We start from the raw sequence: 23456 nt of genomic DNA, 5'->3' as shown, positions 1-23456 counted from the left end.
AAGAAGGCAAGGAAAGAGTAATTGCCTATGCCAGTAGAAGACTTCGACCTACCGAGAGGAACCCGGAAAATTACAGTTCCTTTAAGTTGGAGTTCCTGGCCTTGGTCTGGGCAGTCATGGAGAGGTTCAAGCATTACTTAGCAGCTTCAAAATTTACCATCTTTACGGACAATAATTCGCTAACACACTTGGATACTGCAAAGCTTGGTGCATTGGAGCAGCGCTGGATGGTCCGGCTATCGAACTACGACTTTACCATCAAGTACCGAACAGGCCATGGAAATGCGAATGCTGATGCCCTCTCCAGAAACCCTCAAGTCCATTTGCAAGGGCTTAAAGAAGAAACAGATGACTTGGAGGAAATAGAACTTCCAGCTTTCCATAAAAGTAGAAAATGGAAAATGACAGAAACCCATATCTACCAGAACCGCCAGGATGTTGCACTAAACCCGCTGCCTCGTTATGGATGGAAAGAAACCCAAGACAGCGATCCGGCAGTGAGCCTAGTGAAGAGGCTGGTAACCCAACCGGATTCCAAAATTGAGAAGAATGCTCCCCCAGAGGCCCAATACCTGTGGAAAGAAAGAAGCAGGTTATTTATCTATAAAAACCAATTGTGCAGACGGTATATCAATCCAAGGACACATGAAATGGTATGGCAAGTTGAGGTTCCAAAGAGAGACGTCCAAATGGTTTTGGAAGCGTACCATAATGGAGCAGGACACTTTGGATGGAGAAAACTGGAAATACTATTACTGTTATGTCTTCAGACAGACCCATTTCTTGTTTGCAGCTCACTGACTCCCTCTAGCGGCCGAATGCTGAGTTTGTTTGTCTGCATTTGTTTCTTTTTGATCTACTCAGCACTCCATAGTTTTGTCTGTAGTGATGCACTCTGGGAGAAGGAAGGTCGTTTTCCACATAGACTGATTGCAGAGAAGACGTCCACCATTTTATCTCTCTTGTGATAGCATCGTTGGTAAGACAGACTATGTTTTTCCTGATTGCAGACACCTGATATGTAGGACTCTAATCCCTGCATCTTCCAGTTACACTTATGAGACTTGCAAGCTGCTTCATTACATGTTATATGCTGTTCTGCCATTGACTTCATGTAATTCTGTGTTGTGTATACACATATTGATTGTTTGTTTTTCCATTGCTCCTAGTTTTACCAAATTCATCTACTAATCGTTCAATAAACTGCATAGACTACAAGACACAGTCTCCTTATTGGATTACAAGTAGATAAGGTTTAGCTGCCTGTCGGAGTACACATACATCCCAGGATGACGTGTAGCGAGGACAGAACAGTTACGTGAGAGGTTTTATTGGATTGGCATGAGGTCTTCCATAGAAAAATGGTGTAAAAATTGTGGCCCATGCTCATTAAGAAGAGGAGATCGTAACAACCAGAAAGCACCACTCCAGCCTATCATAACCAAACAGCCCTTGGAACTAGTAGCCTTGGATCATGTCAAACTCACACCCAGTAGATCAGGCTATACTTATGCTCTTACCATGGTGGACCACTATTCCAGATTCCTAGTGGTAGCTCCTGTGAAGGATTTGACAGCTCAGACAGCAGCAAGAACCTTTCAAGCTTATTTCTGCAGGCCACATGGATATCCAGAACAGGTATTGACAGATCAGGGTCCTGCGTTTGAAGCGGAAATATTTCAAGAGTTCTGTAGCTTGTATGGATGCAAGAAAATTCGTACCACGCCTTACCATCCCCAAACTAACGGAATGTGTGAAAAAATGAATCACGTGGTAATAGAATTGCTGAAGACTCTGCCCTTGGAAGACAGAAATAGATGGCCAGAGAAATTACCAGATCTGATTGACATCTGTAACAACATCCCAGTAAGCTCAACTAATTGTACCCCGGCATACTTGATGAGAGCGAGACCTGGAAAATTGCCAGTGGACTTTGAAATGGGCATTGTAGTTCCTGAGGAAGACCACTCAAGTGCAGATTGGGATACTAGAATAACAGAACAATACAAGAAAATACAGGAGTGTGTTGAGAAAAGTCTAGCAAAATCCAGAGAAAGACAAGAAACCAATTTCAATAAAAACGCACAAGGAATCCCGTTAACCCCCGGAGAATTGGTTTTGAAAAGGAAAAAGAGACTTCATAAGCTAGATAATCAATGGGAAGAAGAACCATACACTGTATTACCATCCAATTTTGACAACCAGAAAACCTGTCTAATCAGCAAGGATAATGGAAAAACAACAGCAACAGTGTCCCGAGACCACTTAAAGAAGTGTCCTCAACCCTTCCAACAAAAAGAATATATCCCTTGTCCCATACCAGAAGAAGAGACGCCAAGGACAATTAAGACAATCTTAGGAGAGTTACCCGCAGATTGGCCCCAAATAGAAGGAGCATATTTAATTCCCATGTTGACATTCCCACAACCAGTAGAAGGATTAAGAGCAGAAGAACCACCTGCTGCAGCTGAGCTAGGGAATCCTAGTAGTGTTCGCTCCACACCAGGCTTACGCACCAGTGGGGTACCAGTTTTACGGAGGTCATCACGTATTAATTTTGGACACCCACCACTCAGATACAGGGAGTAAACCATAATAAAAGGGAAATGTAAATAGGTTACAAAATGTAAATATGTAATTAAAGTCAGTATATAGAAGGGTGACGAGTAGACCAAAACAGGTTACACCAGGTACACAACATAAAAAAAAGGGGGTGTGTAGAGTTGGCGTAAGAAGCTGTCTAGGGAGAGCAAAATCTTGGCCAATAGGTGACCCCAGGGCCAAAGGGACTGCAGTGCTTATGACCGGGAGAGGCCCCTGCAGTACCTAGGACCCTTGCGCCGAGGCACACGTAGTAAATGTTTTGTTGTGTATTGTGAATTATTAAGTCTATTTGAATCTTTAAGCCTACAGAGACTTTACCTGTTTGGACGTCTGAAACTTTTTGCAAATTTTAAAAATGGACCGAAGCCACAGGACTGGTGGTGGCAAAAACACTTTCCCTTTAACAGCTTGCAGCAGATTGACTAGCGTTGTATGGACTGGTTATCCGTTTTTCCCATTTTCCCTGGTTATTGTAATTTTATTTTTGAGACTCTGTTCAAATTACAAATATAAATGTTATGTTTATCTTTGTTAAAAAAAAAAATGTTTCAGTCCCGGAGGACTGAAGTTAATTAGGGGGGAATGTGGCACCCCTGCGGGGGATTACCACAGGATCCATAGGTGCAGGGAGAGATGTACACTTGGGCACACACAACACCTTCCACCCCAGGTCTGAGGGGAGGAGTTAGTTTCCAGGGAGACAGAAAAAGCGGCAGTTAGTCTTGTGAGGGGTGAAGGAGGAGAGAGACAGAGAGCTGTTGGCTGAGGACCAGTTAAGCCCTGAACTAGGAAACAGGTCTGTGTTGTGAAGCGCCCTAGAGAGAGGGACGGAGACTAAAAGGAGAGAGAAAGAGATAAAACTATTATCCCTTTAGCTCACCCGGACACCGGAGTCCGAGATTGCTATTAATTCAGGAATAGCATAGAAAACCAGGACAGATCAGGAGGATCTACTCCCCCTGAAGAAGAAGGGGAGACAGTTGCCAAACTTGACCAAGTATAGGACCAGGGGCCCAGAAAGAGAATTGGTAGCCCCAAGGAAAGGTCCTCATTGTCAGTTGTGGAGAAGGACCCCAAAGAAAGTGAAGGTGGCAGGTTCAGCTTAAGGCAGGACTGATCCCAAACAAAGCACACATTGTTAGAGGAGGCCTCACAAATCTCCAGGGTGAATATCTCTACCTACACCAAAAACCTGGTTACCCTCCTGAACTGTACCTGTTACCGGACATCAGTAAAAGAAAGGTACTGAAACAAAGATTTAATGTGTGTGTGTGCCTACTTTGACATTACTGCCTATAGCGTTCGTACAAGCCGTATGCCGATCACCTCAGCAACCATACACAGCGCTGGTAACCGACTTTACCAGTTACCACAGGAGGCGTCAGGACACAATTCTCCCATCATCCTGACCACCATCCCTTTACTGACGGTCCAGGGCACGGAACCGGGAATCAACCAACCGTGATCCCCACAGAAGTAACCCATCCATCCCGGTATCCGAGTACCCCTACCCCTGTCGACCGACTCAGTTGTCTTCAGAGGTCTGAGTGTGTATACATATGCTGTAGAGCTGCCTGTGTGTATAGCAGTAGGACTCTGTGTGTGTGTGCGCAAATCAATGATCTATGAACGTTTATGCGTGCAGCCAAGCAGTGTGTGCAGTAATGCTGTCAATTATAATAGCGTTATCTAAGGTAACAGGTTCCCTTTAAATGCTTCTGTCAATTACTGACTGTGGTATTTAAATGCTGCATTCACAGTAAGAGCTTTATCCAGATGCCTATAGAGGAAGGGAATCTTCTTAAGGCTAAAAAAATAACATTATTTATTGAAAAAGGCAAATTGTCTCTTCAGAGAGGAAAAGGACTAGAACTCTAGTGCCACCTACAGTGAGTAGCAATTCTAGATGTCAATAGTGACCCTTTAATGAGCCTTATCACATGACATAGGATAAAAAGCCAAGACCAGAAACTCAAGGCTCGTTAAAGGGTCACTATTGACTTCTAGGATTGCTACTTCCTGTAGGTGGCACTTGAGTTCTAGTCCTTTTCCTCTCTGAAGAGACAATTTGCATATTTCCCAGAGGAGCATTGGAGCTTTAAAAGTCTCCTCACCTGACGTGCTTAACACGTCACTCTCTGCAAGGAGAAATATTACCCCTAGATACCTTTATTGAAAAAGCAATTATTAATAATTTATTTAAAAAAGGCTTAAAAATATAAAAGTTTGAAACACCCTCTTTTCCCCATTCAAAAATAAAGAAATATAAAAAATATAAAAACAAACAAATTTTGTATAACCGCATACAGAAAAAATTCTGATCTATGAAAATAAAAAAATAATTAACCCATACAGTAAACTGCAGAAAATAAAGTGAGCAGTGACTGAAACCACTTCCTGAATCACCTCGATAACTGGAAGCGGGCAGCTGCAAAGGGAATTATTATTTATTTATTTATATAGCACCATTGATTCCATGGGTTACATACAAAATAAAGATATCACTTACAGTAACAAATAAACAATGATAGACTGGTACAGAGGGAAGAGGACCCTGCCCTTGTGGGCTTACATTCTACAGGATGATAGGGAAGGAGACAGTAGGTGGAGGGTTTCAGCAGCTCCGGTGTTGGTGAGGCGCAGGGCCAGTGTTGGTAAGGCAACAGCTCCAGTGGTGTTGAGGAGGCAGCGAGGTCATAGCAGGCTGTAGGCTTTCTTGAAGAAATGTGTTTTTATGTTCTGTCTGAAGGATCCGAGTGTGGTGGATAGTCGGTAGTGTTGGGGCACAGAATTCCAGAGGATGGGGGATGTTCAGGAGAAGTCTTGGAGGCGATTGGGTGAGGAACGAATAAGTGTTGAGGAGAGGAGGAGGTCTTGAGAGGACCGGAGATTACGTGAGGGAAAAGATCAGGAGATTAGTTCAGAGATGTACGGAGGAGAAAGGTTATGGATGGCTTTGTAGGTCAGTGTTAGCAGTTTGAATTGGATATGCTGGGGAAATGGGAGCCAGTGAAGAGATTTGCAGAGGGGAGAAGTAAAATGAGTAATGAGGAGAGAGATGAATTAGTCGGGCAGCAGAGTTAAGAACGGATTGGAGAGGTGCGAGAGTGTTAGCAGGTAGACCACAGAGGAGGATGTTGCAGGAGTCCAGGAGGGAGATGATGAGGGCATGCACAAGCATTTTTCGTAGATTGAGAGTAGAGGAAAGGACAGATTCTGGAAATATTTTTGAGCTGGAGGTGATAAGAGGTGGAAAAAGCTTGGATGTGTGGTTTGAAGGACAGGGCAGAGTCAAGGGTTACTCCGAGGCAGCGGATGTCCGGTACAGGGGAAAGCGTGATGTCGTTTATTGTGATAGATAGATCAGGTAGGGAAGATATGTGAGCTGGAGGAAAGATGATGAGTTCAGTTTTGTCCACATTGAGCTTGAGGAAGTGAGAGGAGAAGAAAGAGGATATGGCTGACAGACACTCTGGGACTCTGGACAGCAGACAGGTGACGTCTGAGGTAGATCTGAATGTCATCAGTGTATAGGTGATACTGGAAGCCATGGGAATTTATGAGTTGTCCCAGGCCAAAGGTATAGATGGAGAAGAGTAGGGGTCCTATGACAGAGCCTTGAGGGACTCCAACAGAGAGAAGGTGGGATGATGAGATAGTGTGGGAGTGGGAGACGCTAAAAGTGCGGTTGGAATGGTATGAGGAGATCAAGGATAGGGCAAGGTCTTCGACGCCAAAGGAAGGGATGATCTATAGTAGGAGGCAGTGGTCAATTGTGTCAAAGTCAGAGTACAGGTCTAGAAGGAGGAGTATAGAAAATTGTCTGTTAGCTTTGGCTGTAAGTAGGTAATCACTAATTTTGATAAGGGCAGTTTCAGAGGAATGATTGGGACGGAAACCAGATTGTAGGTTGTCGAAGAGCAAGTTAGATGAGAGATGGGAGGAAAGTTTAGCATGAACATGTTTCTCAAGGAGTTTGGAAGCAAATAAGAGCAGTGATATGGGGCAATAGCTTGACACAGCGGTCGGGTAGAGGGATGGCTTTTTGAGGATAGGCGTGATTGTGGCATGTTTGAAAGCAGAAGGGAAGGTACCAGAGGTTAGTGATAGGTTGAAGAGGTGGGTTAAGGCCAGAATAAGTGTGGTAGTGAGGTTGGGGAGGAGGTGGGATGGGATGAGGTCGAGTGCACAAGTGGTGAGGTGTGATTTGGAGAGGAGGCGAGTAACCTCTTCCTCAGTGATGTTGGAGAGGGAGGTTATAGGGGAAAGGCATTGGTCTGGTATACAAAGGGGTTGTGGTGGTTGAACAATAAAGACTTGCCTTGTTTGGTCGATATTATTTTTGAAGTGTGTGGTAAAGTCCTCAGCAGAGATGAGGGGGGGCGGATGGGGCAGTGGAGGGCGGAAGAGGGAGTTAAAAGTGTTGAATAACTGTTTGGGATTGTAGGATAAGGAAGATACAAGAGTTTTGAAGTAGGCTTGTTTAGCAGAGGTGAGGGCTGATTTGAAAGTGAGTGTTGCTTGTTTGAATGCAGTGAAGTCATCATGTGAATGTGTTTTCTTCCAATACCGCTCCGCAACCCTGGACACTTGTCAAAGCTTTTTAGTGAGGTTATTGTGCCAGGGTTGTCTATTGATTTGTGACACTCTGCCATGCACGAGAGGGGCGACTGCATCAATAGCTGATGCGAGAGTGGCACTGTAGAAAGCAGTGGCGCTGTCTGTGTCATGGAGTGAAGATATGGATATCAGTGGTAGAATAGAGCAAGAGAGAGTGTGAGTGTCTAGATGTGCGAGGATTCTGGGGGGGTGTGCTAGTTGCTGGACATGGGTGACAGGAGAGGAGGACAGGGATGAGAAAGTGAGTAGATGGTGGTCGTCAGATAGGGGGAGAGGGGAGGTTATGAAGTTAGATAGGGAGCAGAGATGGGTGAAGATAAGGTCTAATGTATGTCCGTCTGTGTGGGTGGCTGAAGAGTACCATTGAGTAAGTCCAAAAGATGAAGTAAGTGACAGGAGTTTGGAGGCTGCTGACTGGTGGGTGTCAAGTGAAGAAGCCAGGTGGAGAATTGGTCAGTAAATGCAGTGACCGGGCCCGAAGGTCGGTACATGACAGCCACTTGGAGGTTGGAGGGAGAGTAGATGCGGACAGAGTGGACTTCAAAAGAAGGGAGAATAAGGGAGGGTAGAGGTGGTATTGGGTTAAAGATGCAGTTGTTAGAAAGGAGAAGACCCACTCCTCCACCATGTCTGTTGCCAGGGCGAGGAGTGTGGGTGAAGTGGAGGCTGCCTTAACACAGCGCAGCAGGGAAGCCAGAGTCAGAGGGCGTCAGCCATGTTTCGGTGAGGCCCAGGAAGGAGAAATTGCGGGAGGTAAAGAGGTCATGAATCACATGGAGCTTATTGCAGACAGAGCAGGCATTTCAGAGTGCTCCAGAGAGAGGGAGCAGGAGGGTGGGTGTCAGGGGGACGGGTTTTAGGTAGCAGAGGTTGCGGTAGTTAATTTTTGGTTTTTAGCGATAGGATGGGGAATCAGTGGGATGTGGCATCTGTGGGGGTCCAGGATTAGGGGATATGTCACCAGCAGTCAGGAGAAGCAGAAAGAGGGAGAGCAGGTGGGAGAAGGCGAGTCGCCAGCTTGTTTTGGGTGTTTTAGTAGGATAGATCTGAAGTTGAGAAGCAGGTCAGCAGATGAGGTCAGGTGGGGAGGTAAGAGGGACGGAGAAATGATTATTTAGCTAGATGGTACTGGGGTTTGGGGATAGCGAAGGAGAGTGAGGATTAGTGGAACAAAAACTGTAAGAGCATACAGCACAGACCAAAAGTTTGGACACGCCTTCTCATTTAAATATTTTTCTGTATTTTCATGACTATGAAAATTGTACATTCACACTGAAGGCATCAAAACTATGAATTAACACATGTGGAATTATATACTTAACAAAAAAGTGTGAAACAACTGAAAATATGTCTTATATTCTAGGTTCTTCAAAGTAGACACCTTTTGCTTTGATGACTGCTTTGCACACTTTTGGCATTCTCTTCATGAGCTTCAAGAGGTAGTCACTGGAAATGGTCTTCCATCAATCTTGAACGAATTCCAGGAAATGCTTAGCACTTGTTGGCCCTTTTGCCTTCACTCTGCGATCCAGCTCACCCCAAACCATCTCGATTGGGTTCAGGTCTGTTGACTGTGGAGGCCAGGTCATCTGGCGTAGCACCCCATCACTCACCTTCTTGGTCAAGTAGCCCTTACACAGCCTGGAGGTGTGTTTGGGGTCATTATCCTGTTGAAAAATAAATGACAGTCCAACTATACTGGATGGAATAGCATGCCTCTGCAAGATGCTGTGGTAGCCATGCTGGTTCAGTATGCCTTCAATTTTGAATAAATTCCCAACAATGTCACCAGCAAAGCACCCGCACACCATCACACCTCCTCCTCCATGCTTCACGGTGGGAACCAGGCATGTAGAGTCCATCCGTTCACCTTTTCTGCGTCACACAAAGACACGGTGGTTGGAACCAAAGATCTCAAATTTGGACTCATCAGACCAAAGCACAGATTTCCACTGGTCTAATGTCCATTCCTTGTGTTCTTTAGCCCAAACAAGTCTCTTCTGCTTGTTGCCTGTCCTTAGCAGTGGTTTCCTAGCAGCTATTTTACCATGAAGGCCTGCTGCACAAAGTCTCCTCTTAACAGTTGTTGAAGAGATGTGTCAGCTGCTTGAACTCTGTGTGGCATTGACCTGGTCTCTAATCTGAGCTGCTGTTAACCTGAGATTTCTGAGGCTGGTGACTTGGATAAACTTATCCTCAGAAGCAGAGGTGACTCTTGGTCTTCCTTTCCTGGGGCGGTCCTCATGTGAGCCAGTTTCTTTGTAGCGCTTGATGGTTTTTGCAATTGAACTTGGGGACACTTTCAAAGTTTTCCCAATTTTTCGCACTGACTGACCTTCATTTCTTAAAGTAATGATGGCCACTCGTTTTTCATTACTTAGCTGCTTTTTTCTTGCCATAATAAAAATTCTAACAATCTATTCAGTAGCACTATCAGCTGTGTAGCCACCTGACTTCTGCACAACACAACTGATGGTCCCAACCCCATTTATAAGGCAAGAAATCCCACTTATTAAACCTGACAGGGCACACCTGTGAAGTGAAAACCATTTCCGGTGACTACCTCTTGAAGCTCATCAAGAAAATGCCAAGAGTGTGCAAAGCAGTCATCAAAGCAAAAGGTGGCTACTTTGAAGAACCTAGAATATAAGACATATTTTCAGTTGTTTCACACTTTTTTGTTAAGTATATAATTCCACATGTGTTAATTCATAGTTTTGATGCCTTCAGTGTGAATGTACCATTTTCATAGCCATGAAAATACAGAAAAATCTTTAAATGAGAGGGTGGGTCCAAACTTTTGGTCTGTACTGTATGTTAGCATAGTGAAAGGATAGGAGTAGGTTAAAAGAAAAGCTGGGTAAATGATGAGCAGTGCTTACTGTTCCCTTCTGGTCCCTTCTGGTTTATTCCTGGTATATTCCTTTAATAATAATACACTTATTGCCGATAAAACTTAATTTTCCCCCTGTAGCTGATGTTCCAGTAAGCCAGGCATTGTTTAAACACCATTTACCTGCAGATTACTACTATTAATACTGCTCAATTATTAAGCAATTTGTATTTTTGAGGATTAATAATTACAGTATATATTTCAACAGCTACAGTACTGTCGGTAAAGGTTAAAAAAACAAATATTCAAGAAGAACACAGGTTTCTTTTAATATGAAAACAATCACTACAGTCAATACATCACCAATGTATTATAAATCACATTAGAGAGCCTAATATCAGAGCATTGCAGACTGCAGAAAAAATAACTGGGAAATTATTTGGAATGCACATGTAATCTGATGAATTTGTGAGCTTAATTCTTATAACAATAAATTGTACTTACTGTTGCATCCTGTGAGTTCCCATGGGGCACTTCTACAGCCCATAACTTTAGATCTACTGATAAATGAGCCCGGGTCACAAACTGAATTACCGAGGAACTGTCCTGTGGAGCATAACATATCATATTTAAAGAACTATATTAGTTTACATGATGTTACACAAGAAACATGAGAACATCATGGGATATTCCCTTCTATAGAAACCCCAGGATTTAGACATATCTCAAAAATGTATACCATAGCTCCACATTTGTTGTGATTTGCTCAAATGGCAGCATTTTTCATTTCAATTTCAGGGAATCATTTTTAGTCAAGGAATAAATACAATTGTTAGAATAACCAGTAGAAATATATACTGTACAAATTTTATTACAAAGGGAATCATATGGATTACTGGGCCCAGGGGAAGTCTGAGTGGTAAAGAATCTAATCACTCCCGGAGGGCCCATCAGCGGAGGTAATTCAACTGTCTCCTTTGAGTGGGGCAATTGGCCTATGATAGTCGCTTGCTACCCTTCCCCAAGAAATATATTATTTCTACAAATTTGGTTGAAAGCAACATTTTATTCTTTGGGGGCAATTCAATAAGTCTGGCGTTACAATTCCATTCTCAATGAAGGGGCTCACTGGAGTACAATGCACCTAAGTCATTTAATGGCACACGCCGCTGTTAACTGGTGCGCTGCCACCGGAAATGCACTCCAGTCAGGCACTGGAGTACTTTTCTGGAGTAAGTTACGATAGAGGTGTAACTTATCATGAATCCGCCCATGCTATAGCCATATTCCCGTAGCTGGCCGGACTGGCATTTAAAAGTTAAGGCTATGTGGCCACGATGCAGAAATGCTCCGGATTTTTTCCTGAGCATTTCTGCATCTCCCTGGCAGAAAAAACGCATGCGGATTGTACATGCGTTTTTCCTGCCAGGGACATGCGGATGTGAAGCGTTCTTCACATGCGATTTCGCATGCGGGTTGTTAAGCACTTTCCAACCGATTTTAGCATCACTTGGAAAGTGCTTGACAACTTGGTCACACTATATAAATCCATGCAAACGGCATGGATTTATATAGTGTGACCTTAAAGAATGGTAAAAAATAAATATCATACTTACCTTCTGATGGCCCCTGGTGTCTTTATTCGCTCCGCCCTGGCTTGCCGGCAGCTCGCGGTACACTGAAGGACCTGCCGACGTCAGCGTACCGTGACCCGTCACATGATTAAATGACATCAACGCAGGTCCTTCAGTCCACCGCGAGCTTCCGGGAAGCGAAGACAAGCACACCGGGGGCCATCAGAAGGTTAGTATAATGTCTATAATATAATATAATATAATGTTCTTTTTTTACAGGTTCTGTGGTACCCGGGTCCGGAGGAGAGTCTCCTCTCCTCCAGACCCGGGTACCATTCGCACATTGAAACGTTTGGATTCCGCATGTACAGATCCAGTGATGTGGAATGCATGCGTTCTAATGAAAGTCAATGGTGGGGAAAGCGCCACGCTTCTGCAAAATAATTGGTAGTGCTGCGGATTTTTCCGCAATGATAACCCGCAGCGGAAATTTCCGCAGCATGTGCACAGCACATGCGGATTATCATTGGGGAACATGGCAGGCCTTCTACCAAGCGTTTTTTAAGCGTTTATGCAGCGTTTTTGCCGCTGCGGAAACGCTTAAAAAAACGCATCGTGGGCACACAGCCTAAAGGTCGTAATATTTTTGTGCAACTTCAAAGTAGAGCAAAAATATTGTGACTTATTAGGGTGTTTTACACTAGCAATCTGGCATAAACACCTGAATGAATCAGGTTAGCGTTAACCAATAGTGCACATGTAAGGCAAGTAAATAGGCCACAATAAAGAAGAAAGGTATTTGCATACCAGTTTCAAACAGTTTCCCTCCAGTATTTTCTGTTCATACTGCACCATCAAAGCATTTTTTGTGACTTTAAGTGTGTGCTTCGCACTGGAACCCTCCATTCTTCTCAGATCAATTTATATTGTCTGTTATTTCTTTTTTTCATTTATTTTTGCAGTGGTGTGATATACCAGTAACCACACTGCCTTTTCTTCATTTCGGGTATCATGGGGTATTTGTAATTTCCCTTTTTCTTCTAATTTTTGTGTAGATAATTCATTGTAATTAATAAAATGATACTTATTTATGTACATTTTTTGTATTTATTTACTTATCATTAGAATATTATTTTTGTGGAGTCATTTATAGGTGTAATAGAGTGTTTTGGAGACTCCAATAAGATGTATTTATTGCTTGGTAATTTTAGTATGGGTCTTTGGGTCCAAGATTAGTTACTAAATTTAGAATTTACATTGCGAGACCCAGTGAGCGAAAGTATCTGTACATTTCTGTGAAAAAATTTTGGTAATATGTTATACCAACGCTATAAAATTTAAGTTTGTGGTTGAAGCCTCTATGATTTCTGGAAAAGGAAAAACTAGAAATACTATGATAATATTATATTACACAACATAATATTGCAGTCATCACCTAATGTAAAGTTCAGGACACTGTATCATCGAAAAGTTTGGCTAAAAAGATTATAGCCAATGCTTTATAACAAAACTGCTGCAAATCCAAGTGCATTCAAACTTATCTCATATCTATATTTCATATATATATATGTGTGTGCACATAACCATACTGAATGACTGTATTCTTACCTTTTTCAATATCTCTGTATTAAGCAACGTAAGAACATCGATATTTTGGGTTTCCTCTTTTGCTAACGTTGTGAAGTTACATTCCACCTCTAAACATGGCAAATTTGACTTGTCACAATCCTATGAGATATTAAGTAAATTTGGATGAAGATATACTGTAAAACACATCACCAAAAAATGTGGGTAGGAGAGGTAGGCAGGAAGTGAGTACTGGAGATAAATGAGAATCCAGCATGACCAGTGTTTATTTTGTGTTAGATTTAGATACATAGTTTATTTAGAATTACTTTTATCTTCATCCAATAGTATGTCTTTCTGTCATATACTGTACTAATAGTTGGTAGCATCATGTGTCATTTTTGCAGTATACAGTATATGATATATATATATATATGATGCTTTGATAACTTTATATCTGACATTTAATTTCAATTGGACGCATTAGATAGAATAATGGCAAGTACACACACAGAGTAATATTATGATTCTGGAATCTTGAACCAGCCACGAAATTCCAATGGAAATACGCAAAAAAGTTTACATGTAACACGTGCAGATTTTATCACAGATTTACCCATGTATTTCACTCACTGCACAGTAATAGATAAAATCTTTGGTGAACATCTGAGTGATTTCCATAAATGATAGTTCATGCACATTCACAGCATGCCTACAATCTGCTGGAGATTTCCACGCTGTAAGTGGATAGTTTGTTGTATTACATTATAATGCAATCTGCTGATTTCCAAAGAGCCTAGCATACATAGGTGATTTCTGCAAATACAGTTGTATGTCATTGAGTACCTATAATAATATATACTTGGGGTCATACATTGACATACACTTACACTGACGTCATGAAAACTCATATTTCTCCCACCCACAGATTCCATGTGAACAAGCTAGTTTTTCAGCAAGTTTGTTATTATGTCTACTTCAAGCCACAAGCAATAGTTCAACAAATGTTAACAAACAGATAATTTAATTTATAATTCACCATATCAATATTCCAGTGGGTCAGAAGCTTACATACACCATGCAGATTGTGCCTTTACATAGCTTGGAAAATTCCAGAAATTATTGTCATGGCTTTACAAGCTTCTGATAGGCTAATTGACATAATTTGACGTAATTTCAGGTGTATATGTGGCAGCATGAGGTCTACCATCAAGGTCTACTTGCCTCGATGCTTGACATCATGGAAAAACAAATCAGTCAAGATGTCAGAAAAAGAATTATGGACCTCCACAACAATGGTACATCCTTTGGAGCAATTTCCAAAAGCCGAAGGGTACAGCAAAGAACTGCACAAACAATCTGAAAGTTTATGCGGCATAGGAGTACACAGCCATCCTGTCGTTCAGGAAGTACATGCATTCTGTTTCTCAGAGATGAACGTACTTTAGTGCAAAAATTATAGGTACAAATGTATTGATGTCAACAGTAAAATGTTTCATTGTTATATATGGAGGACACCATCTCAAAACATTAACTTAAAGGCGTTTTCCCACGAACAAGGTTAATTTTAAAGTTGATTTTAATCAATAGATCTTGGAATAATAATAAGCTTCACAATTGGATGTGTTTAAAAAAAATGTTCCTGTGCTGAGAAAATCTTATAAATGTTCCCCTGCTGTGTACTGTGTAATGGCTGTGTCTGACCATACAGGTACAAGGTCTGATCATACCACATCTCCTGGGCAGGAAGGAAGCAAAAGAGTATACAGACAGGACAGCAGGGGATCGCAGCTGATTCTTTTTGTGAGGTAAAACATTTCCTTGGCTGTTTTTAAAAAATATTTTACCTCAAAGAAAGAATCAGCTGTGCTGCCCTGTCTGCTGTAATGTCTGTACACTTTTTTTTCTCACCCCGTGCCCAGGCGATGTGGTATGATCAGACCATGACCCTGTACGGTCAGACACAGCCATTACACAGTACACAGCAGGGGCATTATGAGGAAGGAAAATTATGTGGAAATATTGAAGCAACAAGTCATCAGTTAAAGCTTGTGTGCAAATTTTTACACTTGAATTTGGCGCACGTGGTTCGTGGACCGACTGCGGACCGGATATTGGACTGGGCTTACCATGGAGGGGCGTAACTAAGCAGCTACTTTGGTGTTCACTGGAGTCTCTAGTGGTGAGGTCAGGCTTATGCTGCAGGTAGCTACCAGGTGCCACTCCAGGGCGGTGTCCGGGTGTAGCAGCTGACCCCAAAGTGCAGAGACGATAATTCAGATTCTTAGACAGGACAGGATGGCCACTGGGACAGATTTAGACTGTGCAGACAGGACGGCCACCGAGACAGGTTCTGGTACCACCGATTCGGCCAAGGGAAACAGATACCACGAACGCAGTTTCAGGGTAACGTATAACCAAGACAGGACTACCGGGACAGTGTAGGATAGGGAATCGCTATATTAGACTATGGGAACAACTTATTGTAAGAAACTTGTGAAAGACTAACTGAAACATGTGACCCAAGTTAGGCAATTTAAAGGCAATGCTACCAAATACTAATCACATGCATGTAAACTTTTGAGCCAACAGAAGTCTGATGAAAGCAGTAAAAGCTTAAATAAATCATTAACTAGCATTACTCTGAAAAGTTCACATTCTTGAGCTATAAGAGCACAGTCGAGGGCCGTATATCACGGGTAACGATGGCATTGCAGTGCATGGACTGGCCGGTGGCTCTCCTGACTCGAGTATGACAGCTACATAGAAATATGTGCTGTCATGCTGGGGTCAGGAGAGCTTCTGGCCAGTTAAAGCACAGCAATGCGATCGTTGTTGATATTATTCAGTGCGCCCGAATAGTGATCCCAAACTAAGAGAGAAAATGTGTACTGGGATAAAATGGCAGGAATTACACTAATGAATGTAGCTAAGTTTATATGGAAACATATGACTTCAACTGTATGTAAAGTATGCAACTGGGCATGCAATTGCCAAGAATAATTGACTGTTCTTACTTATATTTGACCCCTTCATTTAAAACCATTAAACGTAATATAGATAATGACTTTTATTTTGTGGTTTTCCATTCTATAGAATCATGTAAGCAAAAGAGGTTACTTTAAATACTGCTACATGCTTTCCTTGAAGAGGACTTGCCATTTCTCCAGGCACATCTGTTTTAGTAAATATCGAGTGATTCAAAAAGGATAGTACAAAATTATTGCCACTGTATTGATAACCGAGAGAACATAACACAAATGTATTAACATGACAAGACAACTATCCAAGTTTTAGCTATACACTACAAATGTACAAGGTGATTTCCACTGGTGACATGACAGATGTCTAGTCGGTAGTCCAGTTCTGTCCAGACGCGTGCCAGCATATCCTCAAATATGAACTCCACTGTTTCAGTGATGCGCTGTCTCGGGGTCATTCAGATCCCGTAGCTGGAGGGGGGCAGAGATACACAAGCAGAAAGAAATTGCTGAGTGTTTAATCCGTAGATGGTGGATGCCAGCGCAACATTGGTGAATCAACCTGAGACAACAGATCACGTGGTCAGTCTTCAAGGAAATTGTTGCCAGGTTCCCTTGCAGAGTTTGGTGGGAGTACTAAAAGCAACACAATGAGTGATCAGCGTATTTTCAGGTGGCCCTCCTAGCAAAACGTAAATGCCATCAACTCTGTTATATCTAGTCCATTGAGGTAACACTGACACTTTTTATTAACACAGTTTTAATTTATTAGATTTGCTTGCTTATAGGGGTTTTCCCACGAACAATGTACATTTTAATCAATAGATCTTGGAATAATAATAAGTTCCACAATTGGATGTGTTAAAAAATGTTCCTGTGGTGAGATAATCGTATACATGTGCCCCTGCTGTGTACTGTGTAATGGCTGTGTACAACCATGCAGAGCTGGCCAGGAAGAGAAGCATAAGTCACTGATGGCAAGTGCAAATTCAGATAAAACAGCAGGGGCTCACAACTGTTGCATTCTGAGGTAACACATTTCTCTGTCTGTTTTATCACAGGAGTATTTCTGACATTACACCAGTCATGTGAGCTCATCATAAATCAAGTCAGAGACATAAAAAGCTCAGATGCCGCTGAAGTTCCTACATCACTGACTTGATTTATGATGAGCTCAGAGAGCTGGAGATATTGCAGAAACACTCACTCCTGTGTTACCTCCGGCAGAGAAATCTGTAGCCTCAGGAAGGAAAATGGGTTACCTCAAGAAGAAATATGTTACCTCAAGCAGGGTAATGTGTTACCTCAGGCAATGAAATGTATAATCCCCGCTGTTTGGTCTGTATACTCACATATCATAATTGACTTATGATTAACCCCCAGGGCATAATCTGTGGTATGTGCCGACTATGAAGTGCAGCAGCTTTGCATGGTGGGACACCACAAAATAACAGTACAAAACAGGAACTCATTTATAAGATTATCTTAGCACAGGAAAAAAATGTTAACAATTCTGGAAGTTATTATTATTGAAAGATATATTTGTGGCGCCACTGAGGGTTCGACCGCCACAGGGATGCTGCACTTCTCTATTGGAGTGTAGTGTTCCTCCTCTGAGGTAAGAACAGTGTGATAGTCGTGACCCAACCTTTACATCCAACACCACATTTCTCCACCAGAGGGGGCTAGAATGCACTAGGTGCTGCCTTCCTGGTTACAGGGAGACTGGGGAACCAAAAGATAGGGGGAACCATGTAGTGGGTGAGGGTGGAGGACTTACAATTTAGTTACACTTAATAATTCATATTTAATAAACAGCCATGTTGGTTCTGTTGGTTCTTGGACTGTTATCAGATCGTGACACCCCAGGCTGAACGTGGATCCTGTGTGGACCTGCAGCTGATGGGGACACGGCCCTCGTACCTTAGCCTTGGGGTCGAGAGGCAGGTTGTAGATAATGAATGTCTCAGCCCGGTCAAGGACCATGATCAAGAAGGCCCGGAGCTTAAGAGTGTAGCTCCATAGCAAATGGATCCCAGGGAGGATGCAGACGGAGCGGCGTACGCCACCTGTCCTCTCTATGCTGATCTAGTCAGAGGGATTCCGGCTGCAAGAGGGGACCGGCCCCCGACACCTGACCTTGCTACTCCACGTCCTGGTCAGGAAAGCCTGGTAGGCCCTGAGGATCCCACCGGGTATCGGACGGAGCGGAGCTGCCACCCGTGCCCTTGTTCTGAGAGGAGCTCAGAGGAAGGCCCGGCCTATTCGCACACACACACGGACAGGAAAGGATCTGGTCTGTAGTTCAGGAACAATCTGGTGTAGGGTCAATATTGAACACTGGACTTACTCGGAGGTTGTCGGACCCCCGTCTCTGGTGACCGCAGGACTCCGCGGGGAGCAGGGAGTCGCCTTCCTTCTGCCATCTCTGATGTGCGTAAAGCCTTGGAAGTTCACCCCTATGGCCTCCGGACTGTTTATTCTACGCCACACCGCGCGACGCGGCATCCGTTCTCCTCTACTACTACCCCTTCCATCCTGTCCCTCTGCCCTGAGGCCTTGCTCCGCCTGTGGGGCGTACTAATAACTTTGGCAGCCATAACACCATGCCTCAGCGGACTGCAGCAGCGCTGGTGGCCTTCACCAGGTGCCACAGGTGGCGTAGTCGTAAATCAGCCACTCAACCCGGATAAGCCCACAACATCCTTTTTTAAATTGTGACGGCCCTGAGCACGGGTCGGGTCCGGGCCACGGCTGCACCCCATCTCTCCATCACAGGACCCGATTCCGAGTCCCCCATCTCCCAGGATTAATAAGGGCTTCCGAGAAGAGGCGTCACAAACTTGGCGTAGTCGGCAGGATCTCGTGCCCGCAGCAAAGGAAGGAATTACCCAATGCTACCGGGTACTGTGTGCCTTACACCTTGAACTGTTGTTTTCCACTTAAAATGGCGCCCGCCCAAGAAGAACAGGCGCCATAATGCTGTGAAAAGACGGTCTTTAAACACCTCCCATCGTGGGCTGGGCTCCCGCTTGGCGCCAAACGTGTGGACAGACCCTTCCATCAGAGACTGTCCGCAGGGTAATGCCCGTCAAACCGGATGGGCTGAACGAAGGCGGGCCTGTCAGCATGCCGCCCAGGAACCGCCCCAAAAGAAGAGGAAGAAGAAAGACAACAAGGTGCGGCCATTACAGTCGGAGGTTGGCATTCGTCAGAGGCAGACATGGACGCTTCTGGAGAGCGAACCAACGAACCTTCTGAACTCGGTTCAGGCCCTTCACCCGGCAGGGAGCGGGATGGCAGCGTGTTAACAGCGGGAGATATAGAATTTCTCCACCAGGAAGCCCCGGGACTCGTGCGGAGACAGAGAGAGGCCCAGCAGGAGGCGACGGCTGCGTGGCGGGAAGAAATGTTGCTGCGCATCCGGGCCCGCCGCCAAGGAGTTGAAGCCCAAGGAGACACGGTGACAGAGGTCGCGAGCGGCCCAGAGGAGGGTGAGTGTGCAACCCTTGCCCCGGCTGCTGAGCCTACCGTACCAATCCTGGACCTCATGGCCGAATATCTCTTGCCCAGCGCGGCCACCTGGGAGTAGGTCTTGGCTCCGGAGCAGCAAGTGGCAGCTATAGGTGGGGACAAGCGATGCCGCCCTACTCCCAAACCCAAAGTGCCTGAAGCTGCAGAGGTGTCTACCGGCTCCAACCCGGACTGGTCCGCGCCTGTAGAGGACCCGCAGCAACCCGTGATGACCCCGCTTCCCGCACCAGCAGTAACCTGGCCCCAGGCTGAGGAGTGGGCCTGGGACAACCAGGGGGGGGACTTAATGGGCTTCGCCCGGGAGACCCGGGCTGAAGCGCACAGGAGGAGCCAGTGGTGCAGCGACCAAATCTTCCAGCTCGCTCGGGAGCAACGTCAATGGGAGCTCCGCTGTGAACGTCTAGAGGTACGGGCCAAAGCTGCCAAATCCCAGGCTCGTCAGGAAGAGGCCGCCCGTCCCAGTCCCCGAGTGGAAGGGCAAGTCGTCCGCTTCCACCATGAGGCGGGGTGGGGGTTCATCAGAAGTCCCCAGTACCAGGACGACGTGTTTGTCAGCCGGCGGGACGTCGAGCTACGTCTGAAGTAGGGACACCCTGGTCGGAACCTCTTCCCGGGCTATACAGTGACCTTTTCTCGCCACCAGGGGGTGCGGGGGTGGTACGCCCTGGATGTACACAAAGTATCCGGGAGTGACGCCCCCTTGCGCTTGGCCTCAGGGGACCGGTCAGCCTCCGTCGGGAGGAAGGAGCCTTTTCCCAGGAGGGAACCCGAGATTTAAGCAGCCCCGTCGGTTGTAACTTGTTTATAGTTAATATGTTGACATTTATATTTTGATTTATCATTCCAGTTTCTAGAGACATGTGTCCCTGCGCACTTGCAGCAGACAGACTCTTTCACTTGTAAATAGTTTGCATCTCTTAAGGTGCTCCATATTGGTTTTATACAAAAACCGCGGACATTTCTACCTCAAGACCTCAGAAGGAAAACCTGTCAGAGTGGCTCTCCAGGAGGTCCAACTCGGGATCTTCATGCCCTGCAGCCACCCCAGGGCCCACGTTGGGGGTTTGGGACAGGTCCCTCGCACTTCTGAACTGACTCTGCGTCTTTGCACTTTAACCTGTCTGTTTGCACAAAATGTCTCTGGAAAATGCTAGCACTTTTATAATTTTATACTTTTGCATTTTTGTACTGTATAACCTGTTATGCAACGTTTAAGAAGATATGCCTCCCATAAAGGGAAGATAGTTCATGCTTATATAAAAAGAAAATTTCCTGGGTGTTACTCTTTTGCAGCCTGTGGACGTGCTGTGTTTCACCAGGGGGGAATGTGGCGCCCCTGATGGTTCGACCGCCACAGGGATGCTGCACTTCTCTAATGGAGTGTAGTGTTCCTCCTCTGAGGTAAGAACAGTGTGATAGTCGTGACCCAACCTTTACATCCAACACCACATTTCTCCACCAGAGGGGGCTAGAATGCACTAGGTGCTGTCTTCCTGGTTACAGGGAGACTGGGGAACCAAAAGATAGGGGGAACCATATAGTGGGTGAGGGTGGAGGACTTACAATTTAATTACACTTAATAATTCATATTTAATAAACAGCCATGTTGGTTCTGTTGGTTCTTGGACTGTTATCAGATCGTGACACCCCAGGCTGAACGTGGATCCTGTGTGGACCTGCAGCTGATGGGGACACGGCCCTCGTACCTTAGCCTTGGGGTCGAGAGGCAGGTTGTAGATAATGAATGTCTCAGCCCGGTCAAGGACCATGATCAAGAAGGCCCGGAGCTTAAGAGTGTAGCTCCATAGCAAATGGATCCCAGGGAGGATGCAGACGGAGCGGCGTACGCCACCTGTCCTCTCTATGCTGATCTAGTCAGAGGGATTCCGGCTGCAAGAGGGGACCGGCCCCCGACACCTGACCTTGCTACTCCACGTCCTGGTCAGGAAAGCCTGGTAGGCCCTGAGGATCCCACCGGGTATCGGACGGAGCGGAGCTGCCACCCGTGCCCTTGCTCTGAGAGGAGCTCAGAGGGAGGCCCGGCCTATTCGCATACACACGGACAGGAAAGGATCTGGTCTGTAGTTCAGGAACACTCTGGTGTAGGGTCCCGATTGAATGCTGGACTTACTCGGAGGTTGTCAGACCCCCGTCTCTGGTGACCGCAGGACTCCGCGGGGAGCAGGGAGTCGCCTTCCTTCTGCCATCTCTGATGTGAGTAAAGCCTTGTAAGTTCACCCCTATGGCCTCCGGACTGTTTATTCTGCGCCACACCGCGCGACGCGGCATCCGTTCTCCTCTACTACTACCTCTTCCATCCTGTCCCTCTGCCCTGAGGCCTTGCTCCGCCTGTGGGGAGTAGTAATAACTTTGGCCGCCATAACACCATACCTCAGCGGACTGCAGTGGCGCTGGTGGCCTTCACCAGGTACCACAGGTGACGTAGTAGTAAATCAGCCACTCAACCCGGATAAGCCCACAACATCCTTTTTTAAATTGTGACGGCCCTGAGCACGGGTTGGGTCCAGGCCACGGCTGCACCCCATCTCTCCATCACAGGACCCGACTCTGAGTCCCCCATCTCCCAGGGTTAATAAGGGCTTCCGAGAAGAGGTGTCACAAACTTGGCGTAGTCGGCAGGATCTCGTGCCCGCAGCAAAGGAAGGAATTACCCATTGCTACCGGGTACTGTGTGCCTTACACCTTGAACTGTTGTTTTCCACTTAAAATGGCGCCCGCCCAAGAAGAACAGGTGCCATAATGCTGTGAAAAGATGGTCTTTAAACACCTGCCATCGTGGGCTGGGCTCCCGCTTGGCGCCAAACGTGTGGACTGACCCTTCCATCAGAGACTGTCCGCGGGGTAATGCCCGTCAAACCGGATGGGCTGAACGAAGGCGGGCCTGTCAGCATGCCGCCCAGGAACCGCCCCAAAAGAGGAGGAAGAAGAAAGACAACAAGGTGCGGCCATTACTCCGAGTCCCCTATCTCCCAGGGTTAATAAGGGCTTCAGAGAAGAGGCGTCACATATTGATTAAAGTGTACTTTGTTCATGGAAAACCCTTTAAGTTCTGTTCATAGTAGCATTCATACACTACTCTGTTCCTTTTTAATTACATACAATTTCAATTACATTTTTCTATAGGCAAATTCATTAAGCCTCTATTCTCTATGGCTTTGTTTTTTTACTCTTGATGGACCAAATAACGTAGTCTATTTGTATAAGTGAAATGGAAATTGAATATTCCGTCAAGGTTCTGTTCACATCAAGTCTGAGATTTGAGTCACAGGTATATTTCTGGGGTATTTTGTAACACATTCCTATGACAGAAGCTGAAAGTGTATAGCTAAACAGTATATGGTGTCGTATAGCCAAACATAAGCAACAATAATAAAAACTAAATACTACACGTTGGCTACATTTTTGTTAACTTGGGGTCTGCATTTTCCATCACTTTAAATAAAAGGTACAAATACCAACAAAAACCAGCCCATCACAGGCCTATAGACCAACTTTTTTGGTCTCAGTTGCAGTGATAGTGGGACTATAGATACCTTTGGAGTATGTGCCAGCTTTCATCTCTTGCATTAAACATAAAAAGGAAAAACAATATTTGAACATGACCTAGCTTTGCATTTTCTAGTCAATGGAACAATTAACCCCTTCACTACCTTTGACTTACATGTCAAAGGTAGTGTCCCAGCCTTTGATGTGGGCTTGCACGCCAAGCCCGCCTCTTTCCCC

At 45.0% G+C, this 23456-nt stretch overlaps 1 protein-coding gene across 3 annotated transcripts in view; it reads right to left on the bottom strand.

The window, feature by feature from the left end:
• The window catches only part of ITGA9 (integrin subunit alpha 9), a 636829-nt gene that overhangs the window by 71312 nt on the left and 542061 nt on the right, over positions 1-23456 (bottom strand). For 2 of the 3 annotated variants that reach the window (XM_073678319.1, XM_073678318.1), the window contains exons 25-26: positions 13240-13359; positions 10562-10663 (exon numbers count right to left, since the gene is read on the bottom strand). In XM_073678319.1, coding sequence (XP_073534420.1) covers positions 10562-10663; positions 13240-13359 — 222 coding nt within the window. Of the gene's footprint in view, positions 1-10561; positions 10664-13239; positions 13360-16521; positions 16650-23456 lie in introns of those variants that run through there. The other variant, XM_073678320.1, reaches the window with a different exon arrangement.

The sequence above is a fragment of the Phyllobates terribilis genome, unplaced genomic scaffold (assembly GCF_046119375.1).
Source record: "Phyllobates terribilis strain yellow unplaced genomic scaffold, ASM4611937v1 Scaffold_4__5_contigs__length_816908805, whole genome shotgun sequence".
NCBI classification, from domain to species: Eukaryota; Metazoa; Chordata; class Amphibia; order Anura; family Dendrobatidae; genus Phyllobates; species Phyllobates terribilis.
This window is presented reverse-complemented; position numbering and strand designations above follow the sequence as displayed.